General features: G+C 36.3%; 1 protein-coding gene across 2 annotated transcripts in view; it reads left to right on the top strand.

The window, feature by feature from the left end:
• Positions 1-22331, top strand: part of DIP2B (disco interacting protein 2 homolog B) — a 168872-nt gene that overhangs the window by 80897 nt on the left and 65644 nt on the right. For both annotated transcript variants that reach the window (XM_025050230.1, XM_015593190.2), the window contains exons 3-4: positions 7751-7879; positions 15407-15532. In XM_025050230.1, coding sequence (XP_024905998.1) covers positions 7751-7879; positions 15407-15532 — 255 coding nt within the window. The remainder of the gene's footprint in view (positions 1-7750; positions 7880-15406; positions 15533-22331) is intronic.

The raw sequence follows: 22331 nt of genomic DNA, 5'->3' as shown, positions 1-22331 counted from the left end.
TGAAGAATATGATCTCACCTTTTATGTGTTCCTTCTTGGCCTAGTTTCCACATTGTTTTCACCCCAAACCCTTATCTATTGCCCTTTTAGGGTAAGACGTATTAGCTTATTAATATGGTTATATGCTGACATTCTCTAGCATGTCCTGGTAAGAAGTTCTGGTGACCCAAAGGTTTTTCCCAAACTTGGATTACTCTTGTGATTGCTGTTTATTTTGCTAGAAGGTATTTGTTCACTAGTATTCTAGTATATATACACATATGCTGCATTTGTTAGTTGTTGCACACCCTTTTCATCACAGTTCTTCTAAGTTGAGTCCTGCCTTTGAGATTATGCAAGTGTGTATATAATTTGAATTAAAATGAAACAAAAGAAATCCCTGTGTTTTATCCTCTCTCTCTAAAGCCTCTGATAACTCCTCTCAGGGATAAAGACCTCTTAATGACCTCATGTAATTGTAATTATATGAAAATTGTGAGCGGCACAAGTTTTTTGCATAAAACTCGCATGGCTTAGAGATACACAAATAAGCAGGCTTTTCAGTTTAACATTTAACCATATCTTTTATATTGGTATCCCTTCATTTTTTTATCTTTGTTTTTCCTAGCTACCCACTATCATTGGTGGAAGTGAGGAGACAGACAAGATCTTAACTTTTTATTTATCCAAAATATTGAGAGCAGGCAATGTATAAGACCAGAGCCAATTATTGCAGGAGAAACAAGACGAATTGAGACCAGGCTCTGACCTCAAGTTATTTATACTATAGTAGGAGAAATAAGACAAGGTATACAATTCAGAATCATAAAAGATAAAGTAAAATAAGCACTGTTAGAGAGTTCTAAACAAAGTACTGTGGAAATTCAAAGGGACATGAACTTAAAACCAGCTATCGAAATCAGGAACAACATTTTGGAATGCTATAAAACATTTCCAACTGTATAAATATTAAGTAGATGGTATGCCTCTTTGTGTGTGGAGGGGCAGAGGGTGAGATCTATTGTATTTGATCCCATTTTGATTTAAAAGTTCCTTCTCAAGTAAGGATCACAGCAAATGAAAAGAACATGAAAATTTTCATTCCATCCAGTTCTGCTCTTTTCTTTGCTAAGTTTGAATAGTATTATAGTCACTATGAACTGGAGCACAAATTGCAATCAGATCCGTCCCCATGTGCCTTATCAGAAAGAAGTCCTCTTGGGGCTTCTCTTTCCTCCTGAATTGTCCAAGAACCTCCTGGGATATAGGTAGTACAGAAGGAGTGGTGGTCAATGCAGCTTCCACACCCAGAAGGGAAGAGCCTCATTGTCAGCTGCTGCTTCTCAATGCCTCATGGGATGCTGTTGAAAACTGGTCCTTATCCCTTGACCAGTAATGCTGACCTACTACTAAAACCACTTCCTGCATCAGCCACTCCGATGGTTCAGCTCAGCTAAGGTACCCACTTGGATTCTCAGCACCGAGCTCTTAGTATTGTGCTCTTTTAGCCCCATGCATAGCTATTTTGCTGATGCCAAGTGCCCAGGAAGCTCTGGGTCAAGATCTCTTCAGATTCCAGCCGCTTCACAGACTCAGAACCCCCAAATCCCCTCCTTTCCAAAATCCACCTCTAGCAATCAGACGAGCCACCCCTTTTCCAGACTCCAAGTGCAAACACTCATTTTTTCCTGCCTTTCCCCAGGCAGTGAGATTAACCACCCATCCTTTTGAGGAATGCTCTTCTCAGTGACTCAGGGTGCTTTGGCTCCTAGAGGAGATTCCCTGAGTGATTCAAGGGTACCCTCACCCACCCTCTTGTAAGGGGTGGAGGTTGTATTTCTAATGATTCAAGGTGATTATTGACATACTCTCACTAAAGAAAAACAGATTTAATCTGTGGTTGGTATCCTGCTTCCTTACTGGTATCTATCAGATAGTATTATTGTGATAATGAAATGAGATGGTGTCATGAAAGTTAAAAGAGCCATAGAAATGTATTATCATTGTTATTCTGTCATTTTCTGTTTAAGTCCCTTCAAAGCCTGCTCCTTTGGCTCACACCAAGTGACCAGACCCTGCTTTCTTTTCCAGCCTCATTTTGTATCACCCCACCTCTTGCACTGTGCTTTAGCCCCACCAGTCTTTCTTAGACTTGTCAAGTTTTTTCTCCTTCGTTGGACTTCTACAAATACCATGCTTTTGTATAAAGTGGCTTTTCTGTCTCTCTGCCTACCTAAAGCCTACATCAGTGTCTCCTTTTCACAGATCTTCCCTGAAACTCTAATACAAATTAAATTATGTGGCCTCAGAGATCTTTCTTTTCCTTCTCTGCACATATCACAATGTAAAAGATATATGTGAATTGGTGACTAATATATTAACATATTTCTTCTCTGGACACGAGCACCAAGACCAGTGAGCAAGCATGTCTGCTCTGTTCACTCTAAAAAGTTGAATTGTGTTACTTGGTTCTCTGCATATCCTGTCTCACTGTATTACTCTTACAGGTGAGAAAATCTGTTAAAACATTGGCAGAGTTGAAAAATGAGAAGCTGAGGTTGGCTTTCTTCCATCTTCCTGAATGGAAATTTTGCATAGTTTTATACTACTAAATAGCAGCTTTTTTAATGTTTTCATTATTATTATATTCAAACAATAGAATTATAGAAGACTCTAATGTCTCTTTCTACATAAATTATGTACATGTTGATCATGAAGAAAGAAGGCTTTGTGTTGTACAAGAAATTAAAATTTGTGGTTTTTCTTAAACTTATTGTTAACGTTATGACACTATTTAAACATAATGGTGACCCCTAGTGGATATTCTGTATAACAGACCGAAAGACCAGGAACCCCCAAACTGAAGTCGTCATTGTGTAATCAGAGATTAATCTTTTTCTTTGTCTCTGAAGTATGTCTCACACTAGAATTTAGAATTTTTGAAGAATACTTGATTTGTGAAATTTGCAGCTCTCATTCTAGCACTTACCTGTTTGGGTGCCTTTTTAAATTACTTTGATTTTACATATAACTTTCTGTGAACGAACAATGAAATGGTAAAGAACTCCAGAATACCTCTTTCCAGCTACTCAGGGGATTTTATGTCCCATCTGATTTTTATAAGTACATAGAAAAGTTTTTAACATATACACAGTTGTAATCATATTATATACGTGACTTGACATCATTCCATTTAGACCTTTTCACATGTTTGCATAGTCAACATAGTTCTCATTTTTTTTTGATATTGATTATGCTGATACATGAGTTAATTCTGTCCTTGCTTTTAGCATCTTAACTATGGTAGTGAAATTGTACACATCCTATTCAGAGTAGAGAAATCTCTATTTTGGGGTCCCAAGTAATTCCTGAGTGTGAAACTCTGGCAAGGGAATGACTCATCTTTAGGTAGCATCTTGCCTGCCCAGCCGACACTGGACATGCTGTTAAATAATGCCCTACTGTGCTCCTGTATCCCCATACCCTTATCTTCTCTTTGATGAGACCTGAACTATGTTGTTTCCTGCCATTTCCAGGATAAACTGTTGCCCTGGCAGATAAGCTAATGTGGGAATAAACCTTCCAAAATTATTTTAATCCAGCTAAGACATAGTTTTTCCCTGCTCACCTCCAATTATGTGTTGATTTGCCAGTTACTTTTAGAGAAAGAAAAAAGGAGACAGGATTTTAGAAGATTGGAAAATCCTGCTCATGGTGTCATAATTTATCTAGGAAGCTGAAAACTGAATATTATTTTAATTTATTTTAGTCAGAATCTGCTCTATATGGTATGACCTTCAATTTAAGAAAATTCAATACTTTTATTTTCTTCTTTACACTTAACTATTACCTGGATGTTCTGAAATGAACATATATTATTTTTATAACCTGAAAAGAAGACTTTTCTAAATTATAGAAAAATCAGTAAAGCCTGTGGAAAAATATATAAACTATCTAAAATTTTATCACCTAGAAATAGCTGCTGTTAACATTTTACCGTATTGCTTCTAGTTTTTTTCAATGCATATATAAAATATATTTGTAAATCATATATCCTGAAAAATAAACTTCAGTACTTGGGAATAAAAGTTTTTAAAATTTATATATGAATTGGAGAGTGATTATTTCCATTCAAAAAGATGAACTACACTTTATACCTCCTCTGTTACGAAGTAATTTGATTCCTAGGAATTCATTTTACTTTTTTTCCTTTCTCTTCTCTTTTAAAACCTCTTTCATACTTGAAGCAGGTATATTACACATTTGAACCGAAAATGTTATATCAGAAATCCATGTTTTTGTGGCATTATGCTTTGGGTACCTGAGGAATGCTCACTGAACAAATTTGTCAGCTGCTTATTGAAACTGCAAATCAACCTTTTAGTTTTGTTTCTGGCAAGCTACAATGAAATGTTTGTCATGATTTTAGACTAAAAGAGTCCTGGTCTGCTTGGATAACTAAATTCCTGAGGGAACTGAGATAAACATTGCAAAGCGTCATCCTAATGTTGCTTAGTGAATAGCCTGTTCTGAGGCCTTTTTTTTTTTTTTTTTGGTACCAGTTCAGTAGATCTCTTGGCTAAGTGTCATCTGACTGTCAGTTCTCATTAGATATCATTATTTGTGTTAATTTCCTTGTGGTTTGATCCGTGATAACCTCTAGGTAATCTCAGTGGGAATGTTCATTCTCTCCAGTTCTTCCTCAAACAAATGTATCATCTTCCCAGTTTCCTGTCACCTCCCTATCATTTCTTTGTGTCGAGTTTTTATTCTTTAGCCCACCTTATTTTCTTTTTCTTAATTAATTACATTTACAAACATAAGATAAAAGCCTGAGTAAGAGAGAAATTGTAAAAAATACATAAACCATTTGTGTCCATCCTTTGTGAAATGAGAATCAATATTCCTTTTATACTTTGGATAATTAATATCTAATTCAAAAGCACCATGTTTTTTAGCAGAGTGGTTTGGTCTATCTCAGCAAATTTGCTTATTTTTTAAAAATCAATGATCGGTAATTTATATATTCACTGTGATCCTCTCCCCACAAAGTAATACAAAGCTAATGTTTTAATGTGCTATCTGTTTAAGCCAAGCCATTTTCTCTGTGCATATTTGCAAGCAATGTAGCTCATGTGTGCTAATATGATTTCCTTCCTGTATATATTGTCTGACTATACAAATAAAAATAGCCCCTTTCTGATTTTTGTTCTCTAAGGTTGATTGGAATGTTTTAAATAATTTCTCTAATGAATGGTCGCAAACTATGTGGAGGGGTTTTTTTTTGCAGAATCTTTCACATGAAAGCAGGTGATTAAAAAACAAAACAAAACTTTTGTCCAGCTGCTGACTATAAATCCTGAAGCATTTAGATACTCCTAAAGTAAATTATTAATTCTAATTGCTTTCCTCTTAAGAGTTTTGGGAAAGTTTTCATAACTTTTTTTATAACCTTTTCTGGTTGAGAACTGGTGGAGTTAGATCGGGTTTGAATCTTGGTTCTGTCATTCTCTGGCTCTGTGACTTTGAGTAAAATAATGCATGTCTCTGTTCTTTTTTCTGTAATAAGTTGAAAGTGGTAGTGCTGACTTGGTAGGGTTGTTGTGAGGAATAAATAAGAATAAAATGTGAAAACTTTTTATATGTGCTTCTCTGTGCACAGTGCCTGGCACAAAGCAAACACTTAAATGTTTGCTTTTATTATTATAGACTGAGAGTTGGCAAGTTTTTTCTATAATGGGCCAGATAGTAAATTTTTCAGGCTTTGAAGATCATATAGTCTCTGTGGCAACTAATCAACTCTGCCTTTACAGTAAGAACACATCATAGGCAATATGTAAATAGATGAATGTGGCTGCATTCTGATAAAACTGTTATAAAAACAGACATGCTATAATTTGTTGATTCCTATTCTAAAGTAATAAAACTAACAAATTAAATAAGGTGTTGCAGTGTTAAGAATTCAGTATAGTTCTTCTGTGAGATGGATTATCAAGACAATTGAGATAGATTAAAAACTTCAATTTGCAAACCCAGACATTACCTTTCAAAATCTCAGTGTTAAAACATGTTCTACTCCATTAATATATTTTATAATAAAAATCTCAGCTACCAGGAACCATCAAAAATAAACATTTCTAGATCCATAAAAGCTCTTTAGTGGAGAACGTCCTAAAATGTACTCTTTTGCCTTAAAAATAGTGTATAAAAAATAATCTTAACCATTTAAAAAAATAAAATTCTTTAGGTTATATCCTATGATTTTGTGGGTCAGGAATTTGGTCAGGGCTCAGTTGGGTGAATTTTTTGCTTTGCGTGGTGGCAACTGGGGTCACCAAGTGCTTTTCCCCTAGTGTATAGGCTGGTCTGGAAGGTGCAAGATGGCTTCACTCACATATCTTGGCACCTTGGCAGAGGCAGATGGAAGGCTGGACTCAGCTGGGACTGTCAGTTGGCTCTCTTACACATGATCTCATTTTTTGTAAAATGATATGACGTTGTCATTATGAGTCCCAGATCCTGTAGCACCATGACGCCCACGGCCTTTACCGAGGTATGTGAGACTGGTGCTTGTACTCTCCAGACCACTGTGCTTTCAGTCTGCTTTTTAAATTTTTGGCTTTATAAACCGATTATCAGCTGTGGTCCGGAGCAATGCATTTGCTGGTTAGGTTATATGTTACTATTGTGGGCACTTAATTTGCTAGAGGTGTAAGCTGCCTTGCTGGGCACAACTAAGTGCTATTAAAGAAACTTAAAATATGCTTTTAGCAAGGAGGAAATCCTGCAACATGTAACAACATGGGTGAACCTGGAGGATATGATGCAGAGTAAAGTAAGCCAGTCCCAGAAGGACAAATACTACATGCATTCCACTTAGACGAGGAATCTAAAATAATCATACTCATAGAAACACAGTAGAATGGTGGTTGCTAGGGGCTGAGAGGATAGGGAATGGGGAGTTTCTCTGCTAATGGGTAAAAAGATTTAATTATGCAAGATGAGTAAGTTCCAGAGATCTGCTGTACAGCACTGTGCGTATAGTTAATATTGTATTGCGCACTTAAAAATTTTTTAAGAGTATATCTCATGTTGAATGTTCTTATGTTTTTTAAAAAAATTATGGCTTAAGAGTTAATACCATTTGAAAAAAAGAGGCAGTTAAATATCAGAACTTAAGATGTTTTTCTTATTATTGTTTTACCTGCTTATTTCTACTTTTCCCATATTCTCAAGACAGCAAATGTTGGGAGGGCAGAGTATGAGGACAGGCCAGGGACTAGAAAGGGGCAGAAGTTCAGGGGTTACTCCAGTTGGAAGACGGACTAGTAGATATGACTTGAAGCTATGTTTGCATAGTAAGCACCCTACTTTTGCTTAAATGATGTGTTTATTTGGAATACCTTATATTGGAGAGGCCAAAGCTCCCCAGTTCTCCTTTGTACCACTGTGCAGGATTAGGTAGTCATAGACGTCCCCCAGCCCCACCACTTTACTAGTTCTTAGAGTCTCTGGAATGGCTTATTCACTTTACCCGTATTTTTGCTGTTTCTCCCATATCACCTGTTCACAGTTATGGTTCCAAAATGATTTTATTAGCCCAAATGTCTTTGTATTATTTTTCTGTATGTATATTAAAGCTCTCTAAACTTTTACTATAAATGAGGTAATAGTACCTACCCTCAGAGTATTGTGGGAATTATGTAAAGTACTCTGAAACCATTAGCTATTATTGTTATCAGATAACCATCTTCCAAACTTCCTTTTTTAGAAACCGATTCAGCAGTACAGAAAGAACATAGAAACCAGACACCTGCTCCATCTGCAGCTCAAACTTCTGCTCCTTCTAAGTACCACCGAACTCGATCTGGGGGAGCCAGGGATGAACGATATCGATCAGGTGAGAAGAAACTGACAAATATCAGCGAAATAGCTTTTACTGACTTAGTATGATCTGTGTATCCTGAGAGCTTTTAACATTTGTTTTTTTTTTCCCCTCAGAGCACCAGCAGTTCTATGTTTATTTATTCATTAGTCATTTATTAAATACCTATTATATAGGTATTTATAATAGGTATAGTAGGTAGAGTAGATACTCAGTATTTGCTGGGGATGCAACATCAAATAAGACATTTCTGCCCTCAGGGCAGGGATGGGGAGCCAGATAAGTACAAAGGCAATGTGAGTAAATAAATAAGCGGGGAGAGCCAGGATCATGCTGGGTAGTATGTAGGGAGAGCTCAATGGACTCTATTGGAAGAGTCAGGCCTTTCTATATTTGTTAGAGTTGTTAATTTAGTCTCTTAACTAAATGGAGCTGGAACAACAACTTACAATGAAATTTCAGAGTAGTAAACCCTTAAATTTTATTTCTTCTGACCCAAAAAGTACCTGCGGGAAAGGAAAAGCAACACTCTATGGCTAGCAATGGAAGCATGAGCCTGCCATATCATGTTCAAGACTGATGAGCAAGAAACACATCATATACCCAAGCCCAGTTTCCCAGGCACCCAGTGTTGCCTTTTGTGGCTGGGGCCCAGGTTCAGTAGCAGCGTATTCTGACTAGGCTGGAGGAGTTTAGACTTTACAACTCTCATCCCTGGCCTTCTAGGAGTTTTTGGCTCTCCCCACCCTTTGTTTGTTTGTTTGTTTTTACAGCACATAAAGGGATTAGTAAAGAACTAAAAGATGTTTCTCTACATTCTGTGTCCAAGCCGATTGCATTTACGAAAAAGTTTAAGTGAGCTCGTTCAGCAGTGTAAAATTTTGACCTTCATCTAGTAAAACCAACTGTGATCTCTAGCCCCGCCCCGTTCTGTTACACCAATTTTTTTAGATTTACCCTAAATATCAGAAAGTGTAGTTTGTGAATTAAATACCAGACTGTTAGCAGACTGTTCAGTGTCTTGTCTTGGTTAGGTGCAGGGGTATTGAAAAGGATTTAATAGTCAAGTTTTGGATATTTGTCTCACAGGGAACTCCCCCCTGCCCCGTTTTAAGGGTAGGTATGAGATGTAGGCCACAGAGGAGGTAAAGTAGGGAAGAAAGGGTTATTTAAAAACTCTGAAGATATTGAAAGCTATGAGAGTACTACAGTACTCTCATGAAGGAGAATAGGAAAGGGGAAGCAATTCATGCAAGCATGAATTTTGGTGAAGATCACTTTTTTTCAGTACATTAGGAATTGCTCAACTAAATAGCAAAGGAAAGCTCAGCACGTTCTGAGAATTGTGGCTTCCATGAATAAGAAGAAACCAACAACAGTAGCAGAAGAAGAGCAAATAAGTTATAGAAATTGAGGGGAGTTGAACTTTACTACTCTGCCACTCCATTCATAGGAAAGATTACATTTACAAGTCACATGCAAAAACCGCTTAAGAATGTAGGGTATGTTTCGTGAAAATCATAAGCATTCAGAGTAAAGTGATGGGTACACAGAAAGATGTAATATTGATGTCAGTAAGTTCAACTAGAAAATCCTCTCTTATTTCATGGAGGTTTATTAATGCCTATGATATTGCAACCATTCATATTCAAATCTAAATAGACTTAGTGTCTCATGTTTCAGACTCAGTGTAAAGAGCTTATATTTATTCAGAGTTTAGATCATCTGACCTAATTCTGCTCTCTGTGCTTAGCTAAGAGAATCTGCCATTTCAAATACACTTATTTAGTACCTCTTTTTCCTGCACATCAGGGCATGATATACCTTTCTACATGCACGTTATGGTCACAAGTGTAGAAATGCCTGAGATGAAAAGTGATCTGATTGTAAGTTATTCTGACAACTCCTTTAATGTTAATCTTTTGAGTAGTTAGCCATCTCAAACAAAACAAAACAAAAAAAACAAAAAGGGACTTTAAAAGAACATTTGTATCATCTTATTCAGCTCAAACATTAGTGCTGGAAAATGATACCCAGCTCTCATGTGCTTCTGGCAGAGATATCCAAAGTCAGCTATATCTGGGGACTGAACTTTGGAAGTGATTTCTTTATCAAAGATCAAGATGAATTGTATGCTGGTGAGTAAGTCAAATCCAGTTGAGGGAGCTGAGCTGCCAGTTCTTATCAATATGAGGCTTTGCTAATACAGTAACTGTGAATATCTCCTTTTGACATGGATGTATGGGCCAGGGTTAATGTTGGAAAATACATCAGTGTTTTGATTTGTTCTGTGTTCTGATGCTATGAATCCTTGCAGCAGAGAAAAACATGCTCTGTAATTATTAATTATCCAAATTTTATGAGCTTTCTAAAGCTTGTTTAATGTGAGTAATTCTTTAGTTTTAGCAAGTGTACTATCACATGTTTCATGTCTCATGGAAAAATATACTTTTAGAAATGTATATTTAATTATTAAGTGTTAGCATTGATTTGCTGTTGTTCTTTTGTTGAGAAGGTCCTTTTTCTCAGTATAAGCAGTTAATAATTTGTTTTCCAAGACAGCTAAGAATCATATATCATCTAATATAAAAAGAATACTTTTCACATTTTAACATATCTGAGATCAGGATATGTTTTTTATAAGATGGCGTCATAGATTCAACTAAATATGACATTCTTAATTCAACTAAATTTCAAGGAAACTAAAATAGTATAAGAAACACAAACACAGTAGAAATTATTTCACTTTAGAGCCAAAAGTAAGTTAGTACTGTGGTTTTAAAAGTGATAGCACAACAGTTTGGCAATAGCTTTTAAACTTTAAATATTCATACACTTTGACCCAGATATTCCACTTCTAGGAATTTATTTTATGTAAACACCTACAGATATGCATATATATATATAAAAAATATATATATATACACACACATGTATATGTATGTTGTAGTATTGTTCATAATAATACAATGGTTAAATAAGTTATAGTATGTTTATACAATGGAATTCTATGAAAGTTGATTTCAAAAGTTTATGAAGGTTCATAGGCAAAAAGTGAGGTAGATCTATTTGTGCAGATATGAGAGATGTACCAAATATATTTGTAAGTAACAAATGCAAGATAATTTGTAGCATATGATCCAATTTTGTACATATTAAAAACAATAATTAGTATGTGCACAGACACAGAAAACTGGAAAAATATGTACCAAACTATTGAGGTGGGATTATTTTTGGAAACTGGTGGGTCTAGGGAAAATGTTCATTCAGGATTTTATGTGTTTAGATCTTTTTCCAATATGTCTATTAATTCTTCCAGTTTTTTTTATTGTGGTAAAATACAAAATACATATAACAAAATTTGTATATTAATTTTAAACAAAAAAAATGACAAAGATAGGTTTTAAAGTGCTAGCTTTGGATAAATAATTTGAAAAGGTTTAATCAGTTGCTTAAATCAGTTATTGGTTTCATTGATTTTTACTTTAAATGTGGATTCTTCTGACTCAGTGCTGGGAGCTAAATGTAACAGTTACTCTCCCTGTCACCCAAATTGAGAACTTTCCTGTCTCTGTCCAAATCTGGTTTCTACCTCTGGTCACATTTGCTAAGATGATTGCCACTGGTACACCAGGACCATTCTGTTTCTATATTAATACGTTTTCTTATACCAAGGAAGGTAAATTGAGTTCAGTTCAGCAAGCAATTTTATAGACCTCCTATGAGTCAAGCAGAGTTTAGAGGCTAGAGAAACATAGATGAAAACACAAGAATCTTTTATACAAGGTACAGAGGCAGCATAGAAATGAGAGCTACAGGAGACGTAGCCTGGCTACTAGGCACTGTCAAGAACAGGCTTCACGAAGGTGGTGAAGTCTGAGCCATTTTGAAAGATGGCTAGCCATTTGCTATGTAGATATTCCAGGCTCAAACAAACAAACAAACATACATAATTTGTAAGGGCAAGGGAATGTGAAATGCAAAATTAAAATTTCACTGCCCCTCCCCACCAGTACACAGAGTAGTGCCAAAATTAATATGATATCCTAATGTGCCAGAATTTAGTAGTTGGTGCCTCTGCCTTAATTTAAAATGTTAAAGTGGTTGGTGCCTGCCGGTGTCCATTCATCCGTCCCTCCATCCGGCTGTCTGTCTGTCTATCTAAAGTAATGTCCTAATAGTTAAGGGCCCCTGGTCCTTAAAGCCCAGCTATGCCACTTATGTATGATGTCTTAACTACTTTGTAAAAACAAGCCAAGAATAGGAGCACCTCCTATAAAACTGTTAAGTAACATTTTCCATGAAGATGAAAATGAAATGGTTCAGTATTGTCCATAGATGTGGGGAAATAGACACTCTCTTACCTTGCTGGTAGAAATGTTATTTCTTTCATTAATAATGGTATTGGACATTTGGAGATGTGTTTATTATTCATTTGTGTTTCTTCTATAAACTGCCTATTCATTGCCTAATATATTTTTAATTGCGTTGTTCATTTTTTTTTTTTGTATTTATTTACAAGATCTTTTTTTTTTCTTTTAATCCTAAGGATGCTAACATTCAATCTCCTTACTAGTTATAGGTCTGTTCAGATTTTCTATTGCTTCATGATTCAGTTTTGGTAGATTGTATGTTTCTCAGAATTTATGCATTTCTTTAGGTTATCCAATTAGAGATGTATGATTACTCATAGTAGTATCATAATTTTATATTTCATGGCATCAGTTATAATGTTTCCTCTTTTGTTTCCAATTCAGTTACTTGAGTCTTCTCTCTTTTTTCTTAATTTAACTAAAAGTTTCTCAATTTTGTTGATCTTATCAGAAAAACAACTCCTATTTGATTTTTTTTGTTTTTTTTTAATTCTCTAATTTGTTTATTTGTTCTCTAATCCTTGTTAGTTCCTCCTTTTGCTAACTTTCGCTTTAGTTTGTTCTTTTTTAAGTTCCTTCAGGTGTAAAGTTGTCATTTTGAGATCTTCCATAAAACTAAAAAAAAAAAAAACTTTTGCATGGCAATAAGACACCATGTCAAAAGACAAATGACAACTGAAAGAAAATATTTCTAGTATGTCTCAGATATAAAGAGTTCATATTCTTTACACATGAAGAACTCTTAAAAATTAACGATAAATAAACTCAGAAACCCAGTGGAAAAATGGTCAAGTAATAAGAACATTCACTTTACTTATAAATAAACAAACATTAAATGGCCCTTAGGTCCTCTGTAAAGATGTTTAATCTCATTAATCTCATTAATGATAGAAGAAGTACAAATTTAAAGTATACTGAGAAATCATTTCTCAGCTACCAAACTTGAAACAGTCAAAAAACTAGACAACACACTCTGAAGGTTAGGCTATTGGGAAACAGGTACATCTATACATTGCTGATAGTAATGTGATATGATAAAACGCTTTTGGTGGAGAATTTGGAAAATGTAACAAAATTAAAAATATATTCACTTTTTGATTTAGGAGCTTCACGTGTAGAAATTTACCCTGAAGATACACTCTCATCAGTATAAAATATATTTACACAAGGCTTTTTTGTCACATCATTATTTATAATTGTAAAATATTGCAAACACTTAAATGCCCACACATAGGATAGTAGTTGAATAAACTATGGTATACAATGGAGTGCTGTGCAGCTGTAAAAAAGAATAAAGAAGACCCCTAGTAGCTTATATAGAATGATCTCTAGGATATATTGTTAAATGAAAAAAACATAGTGCAAAATGTGTGTATAATATGCTACCTTTGTGAATGAAATATGGGGAAATGAGAAAATAGACATGTATCTGCTTATTTTGCAAAAAGAAATATAAGAAGGTTAAACCAATAACTGAGAAGATAGGTTGCCTATAAAGAGTAGGTAGAATTAAGGTAGAAGTGATTGTTGGGGGCAGTGACAGACACATCTTTAAGTTTACCTTTTGGAACTGTCTTAATTAAAAGAAAACTATTTTTCTCATCATACCACTGCTCACAACAAATGCGTGAGTTTTCTACATCAAGCAATTCTCCATTTTTCTTCAGACATCAATTAGGTATCCTACAATTTAATTCAGTTATGCCACTTTCTGGAGTTATTGCAGACTCCACCAATTAAGAGCGCATTCCCACAGGACTGTCCCCACCTTCCAATGCCAATTGTAAGTAGTGAGTTCCCTGTTAGCCACATTTCTTTCCAACTTGGCTCTAAATTGGGATTCCCACGACCCCCTCCTCAGGTTTGATAATTTGCTATAACAGCTCACAGAACCTAGAGAAATACTTAATTTACTATTACCAGTTTATTTAAAGGATACAAATGATCAGCCAGATGGACAGGAACATAGGGTGAGATCCAAAAGAGTCCCAAGCCCAAGAGTTTCTGTCCCTCTGGAGTTTGGAGTACCCCACTCTGCTGGCATGGGGATACATTCACCAACCTGGAAGCTCTTCAAGCCTAACAGAGGTTCTTTTAGGTAGGCATACTTGATTAAATCATCAGTCCTCAGTGATTAGCTCAATCTCCAGCCCTCTCTCCTTTCTGGAGGGTGAAGGGAGAGGCTGAAAGTTCCAGGCTTGGTCTTTCTGGTGACCAGTCCCCATCCTGAAGCTATCCAGGAACCCACCAAGAGTTGCCTTATTAGAACAAGAGGTACTTCTATCACTCATGGAATTACAAGGGTTTCAAGAGCTCAGTGTCAGGAACTGGGTAAAGACCAAATGTATATTTCTTATCACGTCACATAATGTGTAATCTGCAACATTGGGAGGGACCTATGGAATATGAAGAAAAATAAATGAGCCTGTGTTATTCAGTAGAATAATATAACTACACCAAAAGGGGAAGGGGTGTGAACTAACCCAAATAGCTTTTGAACATAGTACTTTAATTCAGTCTAAAGACAAAAGAACTGCAAACAAATGTTGAACTCTAGTTAGAAGATTTATTTTTCATAGTGATATGAGAGTAATTTCAAAACTACTTTTCGTTTTATAGGTTTGAATGAATAAGTAAAATACATTAAGGATATTGTGAACCAGGTAGCTTACTGTTAGAGAAGAGAGTTACAAATAGAAAGGGGGGAGATCAGAATGAATTCTATTGTGTCGAATTGGAGTTGAAGGTATTAATAGGAACTCATGGTTTTTAATATATTGATGGAAATAAATGTAGGTATGTGTGAATATTCATTTATGTTTATATTTATATTCTTTTATGCACTGAAAGGACTTAGAAGAAAGATACCCCAATAGCCCTGAGCACTCCTAGTTCTAAGATCTTGGTTTCTAAGTACTATTTTCCACTAAGAAGAGCCAGGACTCCTTGGAGAAATGTATAATTCCAATTAGACATTCAGGTGGAGTGCTGAATTCTTTTGTGGCCAAAGTGGCTATCAAGTAACATCAGCCCTTATATTTTAACAAAAATGATTAATAGAAATCACCTAGACATCCCTTTTCAACAATTAAGGTAGTGATAGATTATCCTACAGAAGTGAACACTTTAAGAGCCAGGAACTAATGAAGGCAAATGTTTAATCTTTCAGATATCCACACAGAAGCAGTTCAAGCTGCACTGGCAAAGCATAAAGAACAGAAAATGGCTTTGCCCATGCCAACCAAAAGACGGTCCACATTTGTACAGTCTCCTGCAGATGCCTGCACGCCTCCAGGTAGGTCTATTAGAACCTTTCTCTCTGACAATTGTTCCTAAAATTAGTTCTACTTTTTCTTTTCTGCAGAGGAGTGAGAACTCTCTCCTCATCAGAGGTATATAAAGTCCACACTGAAGGTGGCAGGTTTTGGTTGTTGCACTATAAATAACACATAAAAAGAATCCTTAATAGTGAAGCTACTTAAAGAAGTTTTTTTCCTTCTGAATTTCTGGCATATCCTCATTGTAACTCCCAAACTCATGTAGCCATAAGTAGATACAGGCTAAAGCTTAGGATCTGAAAAAGTCCTGCTGTGGTTAAATAGCAGTTTTCATTAACATCCAGAATATGACCCGTGGTCATGTATTTCCTTAACAAATTTACACTCCTAAATCAGATGCTTTGTCTCTGCGGTAGTCATAGGAGTAAGTAGATTTAGGACAAAATTTTGTGTGTCATTAAAGATGGTTGGGAGAGCCGTCATGTGAAGTTGTAATAAATTTGAAAATTGTATATGTGTGTTTATGTGTATGTGTATTAATGTATTTTATATACATTTATATATTTTTAAGAATCACTTTCTATAATGGGGTTATGAGATCAGTGGGAACTAAGTGTCTTTATCTCATCCCCATTCCCCAAGCTCCCTTACTTTCCCTAAAGTAAATTTAAAAGTTACAACTTCACATTTGAGGAGCAACTGGAACAACTTTAAGTTGTCTTATCTATTCAGAAGCTTTCCCAAAGTTTTTAAAACCTTTAAAAAAAATTTAGATGAAATCCCAGCCAAGATCTCACTATAGGCCCCTGAGACTAAAGATAGTACATCTATTTTAGAGCTTCAGTGTAGCGTCTGTGTCCTTACTGTCATGTTACTGGTAATGAAATCTCTGGGTCAGAAAACTTCCCCTTACTGTTTTGGTCTAAACTACTTACTATCTCTTTTTGGGAGATTCCCAGGAAGGTTACGTTGCTGTGATTGACTTTGATTCACAGCTGTCAAGTTGAGTTATTCATGCTGATCTTATTCCCTGGCCCAGGTTCATAGTAATAGTTTTCTAGATTTGGGCTAACTTCTCAGAGCTTTTGGGTGTGCTGTGAGCTCATTAACTGTGTGTGCTTTTTTTTCTTTACATCTGTGGTGTCAATATGTTTGAAAGAGAAATAGCTCTGTGGCTTCAAGTGTTTCTCAAAACGTAACACAGGATACCTCTAGCAGATCATCACAATGAGACATTTTGTGTCTATAATGGTGCATACTTCCAGCCCACTCATTCAAAATCTTGGATGATTTCCCTTCCGCATTCGCACAACACCAGTTGGGTCTTCATGGACAAAGGGGGCTCTCATTTAGTAGCTATTCCTTGTTGGCAGATCATGCTGCAGCGCAGCCGGGAGTTCAGTCGTAGCAAATGGCAAAGGGTAGGGAGCAGTTCTTGGAAACAATCCTCTCCAGAGCTGTATTAAAGAAATGCAGTTTCAGAGTAAATGGTCTGCCCTCATGGCCTAGGGTTAAATGTGAGAGTGCAGCAAAGGATCTTGAGAATGCTCAGAAGGAATGGAAACCTTTTTTATCCCTTTTTACAAAAGTCACTGCCTGAGGGGAATTCACCAGCTCTAGAAACAAATCGTGGCTGTTCCTGGCTGAATGAGACCATAGTCCTTTGGAATTCACTACAGGCCTCTGTATTTCTGAACGAGAATGTTCTATTCTGTCTACAGCCTTGAAGATATGGTATAAATGTTCTTGATCACCTTGCATGTTTTAATAATTTCATCATTGTAAAGATTCAGTCCTCTCTCCTAAGACCTTTATTTAGCAGAGTAGAATAATAAAAAGGTTTCCTCTCCATTTATCTCCTGTTCTGAGGATCTCTGAATAGTATATGAGAAACTTTGATGTGCTCTTAGGGACATCAGTGTTGTCAAATAGAATTTTTTCCCATCATGAAGGAACATGGAGAGCACCCTCCGTAGTGATTTCTCACACACTGCTCACATGGAGCTGGATCTTGATGCTCTTGGTCAGTAAATACACACTTGCCTAGGACAAATACTGTGAGGGAATGTGGAAAAAGCTGTATCATAAGGTGTCTGTTAGCATCTTTCATTTTGGGAGATGGAATTTGCTATTCTCAAGTTAGGATTTGGAAACTGTTCTCTCCAAGCTTCTGAGAGACACCATTTAGAGACTTAGCTGTCTCCTATTCCTATTACAGTTTAAACTTACATCACTGTCTCCCAGAACCTCTTACAGTCTGACCCAGGCATGGCAGGTAGGTTTCATCTTGTCCATTTACTTCGATTTTCCCTGAATTACTGGTGTTTAGAAGAATGCCCAGTCTGCACTGAAGGGATAGGGAGGAAGAAGAGAATTGACATTAATTATTGCCAATTAAAGGCTGTTTTTAAAAAAACAGGTTCTAGGCAGCTATAGAAATGACCTCCCTATGACTTTGCTTCTGGAAAAGTTGTGCCACTCTTGCAGCGCAAAATTAACCTCAAGTTTCATAGTATTTTAGTTGTGTTTGTCTTTGTGCGCTGAGAGGTGACACCCACCACACATGACTCTGGTCAAGGATGTTTGACCTGTCAAGGCCCTCACTCTACATATGTTGGCCAGTGTGAGCCTAGTTTCTGGGATAGCTGCTTGAGCACATTAGTCAGTCAGCTTCTTTGGGGCAGTGGGCACTCAGCACATAATATTGAAATTACTGAATTGATGACAATATAGAACTATTTTTGGAGGGATTTAATAACAAGGATTTAAGGAGTAAAATATGTCATAAATCTTAGTATTATGTAGTCTGGAATATATGGTAAACAGTTGGTATAGGAAATAATTTGTCCTTTGTTCATAAATCATGCTCAAATAATAAAGTTTCAATCAACTTAAAATTTGCTTATTGATATGTACACTGATTTCTATCTTACAGATTGAAATTTTTTAATTCTCCAAGTTGGCAGCAATCTATGATTCTTTTAGTGTCTGTGTCCTTTTTCAGAGTCTTTTAGACTGCTTGAATTACTGCCATCCAGTTCCCTTTATGTGCTGAAATCATTTACTAATGTCATGAGGCAATTACCTCAGCTCTTTCTTTGTGGGGGTTCTTTGTATAACCCTATTACTCATTCACAGGGATAAACACAATGCAAAAACTGCAGCATATATTTTCCCCCCTCTAAGCTTTTTCTGCACCCATGTGGACTTACCCTACACTGTATTCCAAGGGTGCCCGAATGACCATATTGACCACATAATGACCCAAAAGCACAGTAAGCTATTTGAACAGGCTTGAGTAGAATGAAGCTTAAATTTAGACGTCTGTCTCACACAGGGCCCTGCTTGAAAGTGACTGTAGTAGTAATTCATAGGGCCAGACAAGAAGAATTTTACCTCTTTATTTTTCTTGACACCTGTGGACAGACTGGGGCATTGTTATGCTTTTAGCATATTTCAATAATATACAGTAATAATTAAAGCATATAAAGGACTTTCACATACCCATGGCTGCCCTGCCCGACTTACCCCTTACAAGGGCTCTGTGAAGCAGGAAGGGCATATTTCTTTAGAAATAGGTTCATAGTCATCTAGGAATTTGCCCCAGGTCAGACAGCAGTTATGCATCAGACTCAAGTCTTCTTGATTTTGTTTTTCACTCTTATTATCATTTCATTTTTGGGAACTCTTTTTTTACTTAATAGCTACTCACGTATGCATGGCATTGAAATATAGGTATTATTCCAAACAAATTGAATAGTTATTGCCCTCTGAGAGCATATAGCTCCAAGCATATACCAGTCAGTTAATTTGAATTTAAAAGAGATTACTTGCCTGAATTACCAACTTGGGGAGTTTTTCCTAAGTATTCTAATTTTATTCAAAACTGCAGAGTAAACAGCTGGTGAATCAGACCTCTGAAAATGTGCTCTAATTAATAGATTTGGATCATTTTAATAGCATACTTTCATTATTGGTATGGGTTATGAGCAGTTGTCCATAGTAACTTGGGAAACTAGTAATATTTAATATTCTTTAAGCCAAAACCCCACTCTATCAGACTGAATTTATTTCAATAGCCAGTTGTAAAATTTAAGGTTTGCCAATAAAAGTAATTTTATATTTACCATTTATTGAGTATCTTCTGTGTTCTAGTCAAAGGGCTAAGTGCTTAATATATAGTTTTTCATTTTTAGTTCTCTTGATGATCCTCTGTCCCATTTTACAGATGAGAAAACAGGTTTAGAGAGGCTCAATAACTTTCCCAGACTTCTGTTTCTAGATAACCTGAAAAATTTCTCCTAGAAACGAGGGAAATAAAACTTCCCATTAGAAGTGCAGGATAAAATATAACCAGCTTTCTTTTAAATAACATGCAGGGCTAAAATGAGCACAATCACTGAAAATCAGAGTGGTGAGATGGGGCACATTTTGTCTGCCCTGGGGAGAAAGAGGCAGTAAACTAGGGACCTAAGTTTTAGTTACCATAAGGGTAGAAAAGGTAAAACCTTGGACCTATGTCAGTTTGGAAGCTGGACTCGAGATCCCTGGATAGGCTTGTATGTTCAGCAGAAGAGTGTATTTGAAAAAATTAAACTGCCAAAGATGTTGGGAAGGCTTGCCTTGTGCCTGGCCTTGGGATAATGGGCACAGGAACCTTCCCTAAGAATCTGTGGTCACTGGTTACAAGATTTAAGTTTCACTATTGCTCCCAGTAAGAACTAGCATTAAAAAGTGAACTACCATAAAAGGCTGATGATGATAACCCTCTTGCACAAAGGGTTTCTGGAAGGATACAACCTTAACCCAGGGACTTGGGATTCCCACAGATAAAGATCCACTGAATGTGAGCAAACAGTTCAAAAATAGAACACATTCACTGTGAGAGAGAATCCATAGGTAAAGAACACCAAAGAACAGAATGAAGACCCCTAGAACCAATTAGCCCAACATCCAGCAGTCAGACTTTAAAAGCACGTTCCTACCACTTGGCATATTACCTCTTCTTCTACCGTATTGTTAGTAAATATATTTTTGTTAATTTTGGAGCTTTAATAATTGCTGCATGTTTGATCTAACTTTGCAAATAGGCAATAAGTGGAAAAAAAAATCTCTCACCCCAATATAATTAGTAATATTAATTAATTTTGTAAACCATTTTTTTTTTTTTATAGGTATAGGGAAATACCTACAAAAACAGTGTCTGGAGATCCCTTATAGGTAGAGTGGCCCTGGAGTGATTATTAATAGTGAGTTTGCCTTTTCTCAGAAGTATCCTATTGGGATGTTAATGGTCTGGCAACTCATGGACCTCCTGCCAGTTAGGCTCTAAATACTGATTTTCAGTCCCAGCCTTTCTCTATGCACAGAGACAGATTATTATGGGATGCTGAAAATCTCTTGGGTAGTTCTGAAAGTCTCCCTAAGGCTTATCTGGTAAATCAATACCTGCCCTGGTTGGGCTTTGTGCTAGATTAAGCTGCTCAGAATTGTAGTCCAAGGTAGGCTCAGTTTGGCCTGCTCCCAGAACTAACCTTTTAATCTTCTCTTCCATATATGCTTTTACTTCTAGGCTGCTCTCCTCTTGTGTCTCTAAAGACATTTTCCTCTAAGCTTCAAACTTTTATCTTGCCTACAGAGAAACTTCTTTTGCCTCCTGGTGTGTAGACTGACTCCCGGATGTTACCATCCTCTCACCAAGGCATCATTTTCAACCCCATAATTCTTTTTAAATTAGTTTTTTCTACAGCTTTATCAAATTATAATCAACATAAAATAAACAAATATTTATAGTGTGTCTTTGCTAAATTTTGACATAGCAAAACCGGGAAATTATCACCATAATTAAGATAATGAACATATCCATCACCCCTCCCCGCTGCCCTGAGTGTTATTGAACAGAAAGAGTTCATCTACCCAGTGCTAGCAGTCAAATACTAAACACCAAGAATTGCAGTGGAGGAATATTGGCCATTTTGTTATGAATGGTGCCATCCAGGAGAATCAGAAGCTAATGCTCAAGAGCTTGAACTCCTCAGTGATGTGTAGGTTACAGATTATATAGGCAAAATCACAAGACACCGAGGATTGGGGGAACTGGGTCGTGTTGGGAACTGATTGGTCAGAGTGGTAATGAATCATTTTTTCAAGTCTTGAGGACAGTTCTAAGGTCTTTTCCGGAGTCTCTCTGTCCGGTCTCATAGGAAAGTAGCCAAGGGGTTGTTCCATCTTAGGACTCAGGAAATGAAACATAAGTTAGGTCAAGATGTTATCTTTAGCTTGCCAGAGGTCCAGACCGTGTAACCAATAGTCAAGTCTGTGTGTGCGTGTGTGTGTGTGTTGGTGGGGATGATTTCGAGAGCATAAAGTTAATCAAAGTCCTAAGGACCCTGGGTTTCACAGTTTTCCTAATAATCTATTTGTAATCCTGCCTCTTCCCATCACCATGAGGTAACCAGTGATCTGTTTTCTGTCACTATACATTTATTTGCATTTTATTGAATTTTATATAAATAGAATCATACATAGTTGTACTTTTTTGGGAGGTGGGGGAAAGATTTGGCTTCTTCTACTCGGTATAATTATTTTTGAGATTCATCCATGTTGTGTGTGTTAGTACTGTAGTTCATTCCTTTTTATTGCTGAGTAATATTTTATATATAAATATCCACAATTTATTCAGTTGTTGATGGATATTTGGGTTGTTTCCCATTTTTAGCTATTACAAATAAAGCTTCTACAAACATTCATATACAAGTCTTTGCTTTCATTTCTCGGGAGTGGAATGGATATGGTAATTGTTTAAATTTAATTTAG

This window comes from Pteropus alecto, unplaced genomic scaffold (assembly GCF_000325575.1).
Source record: "Pteropus alecto unplaced genomic scaffold, ASM32557v1 scaffold196, whole genome shotgun sequence".
NCBI classification, from domain to species: Eukaryota; Metazoa; Chordata; class Mammalia; order Chiroptera; family Pteropodidae; genus Pteropus; species Pteropus alecto.
This window is presented reverse-complemented; position numbering and strand designations above follow the sequence as displayed.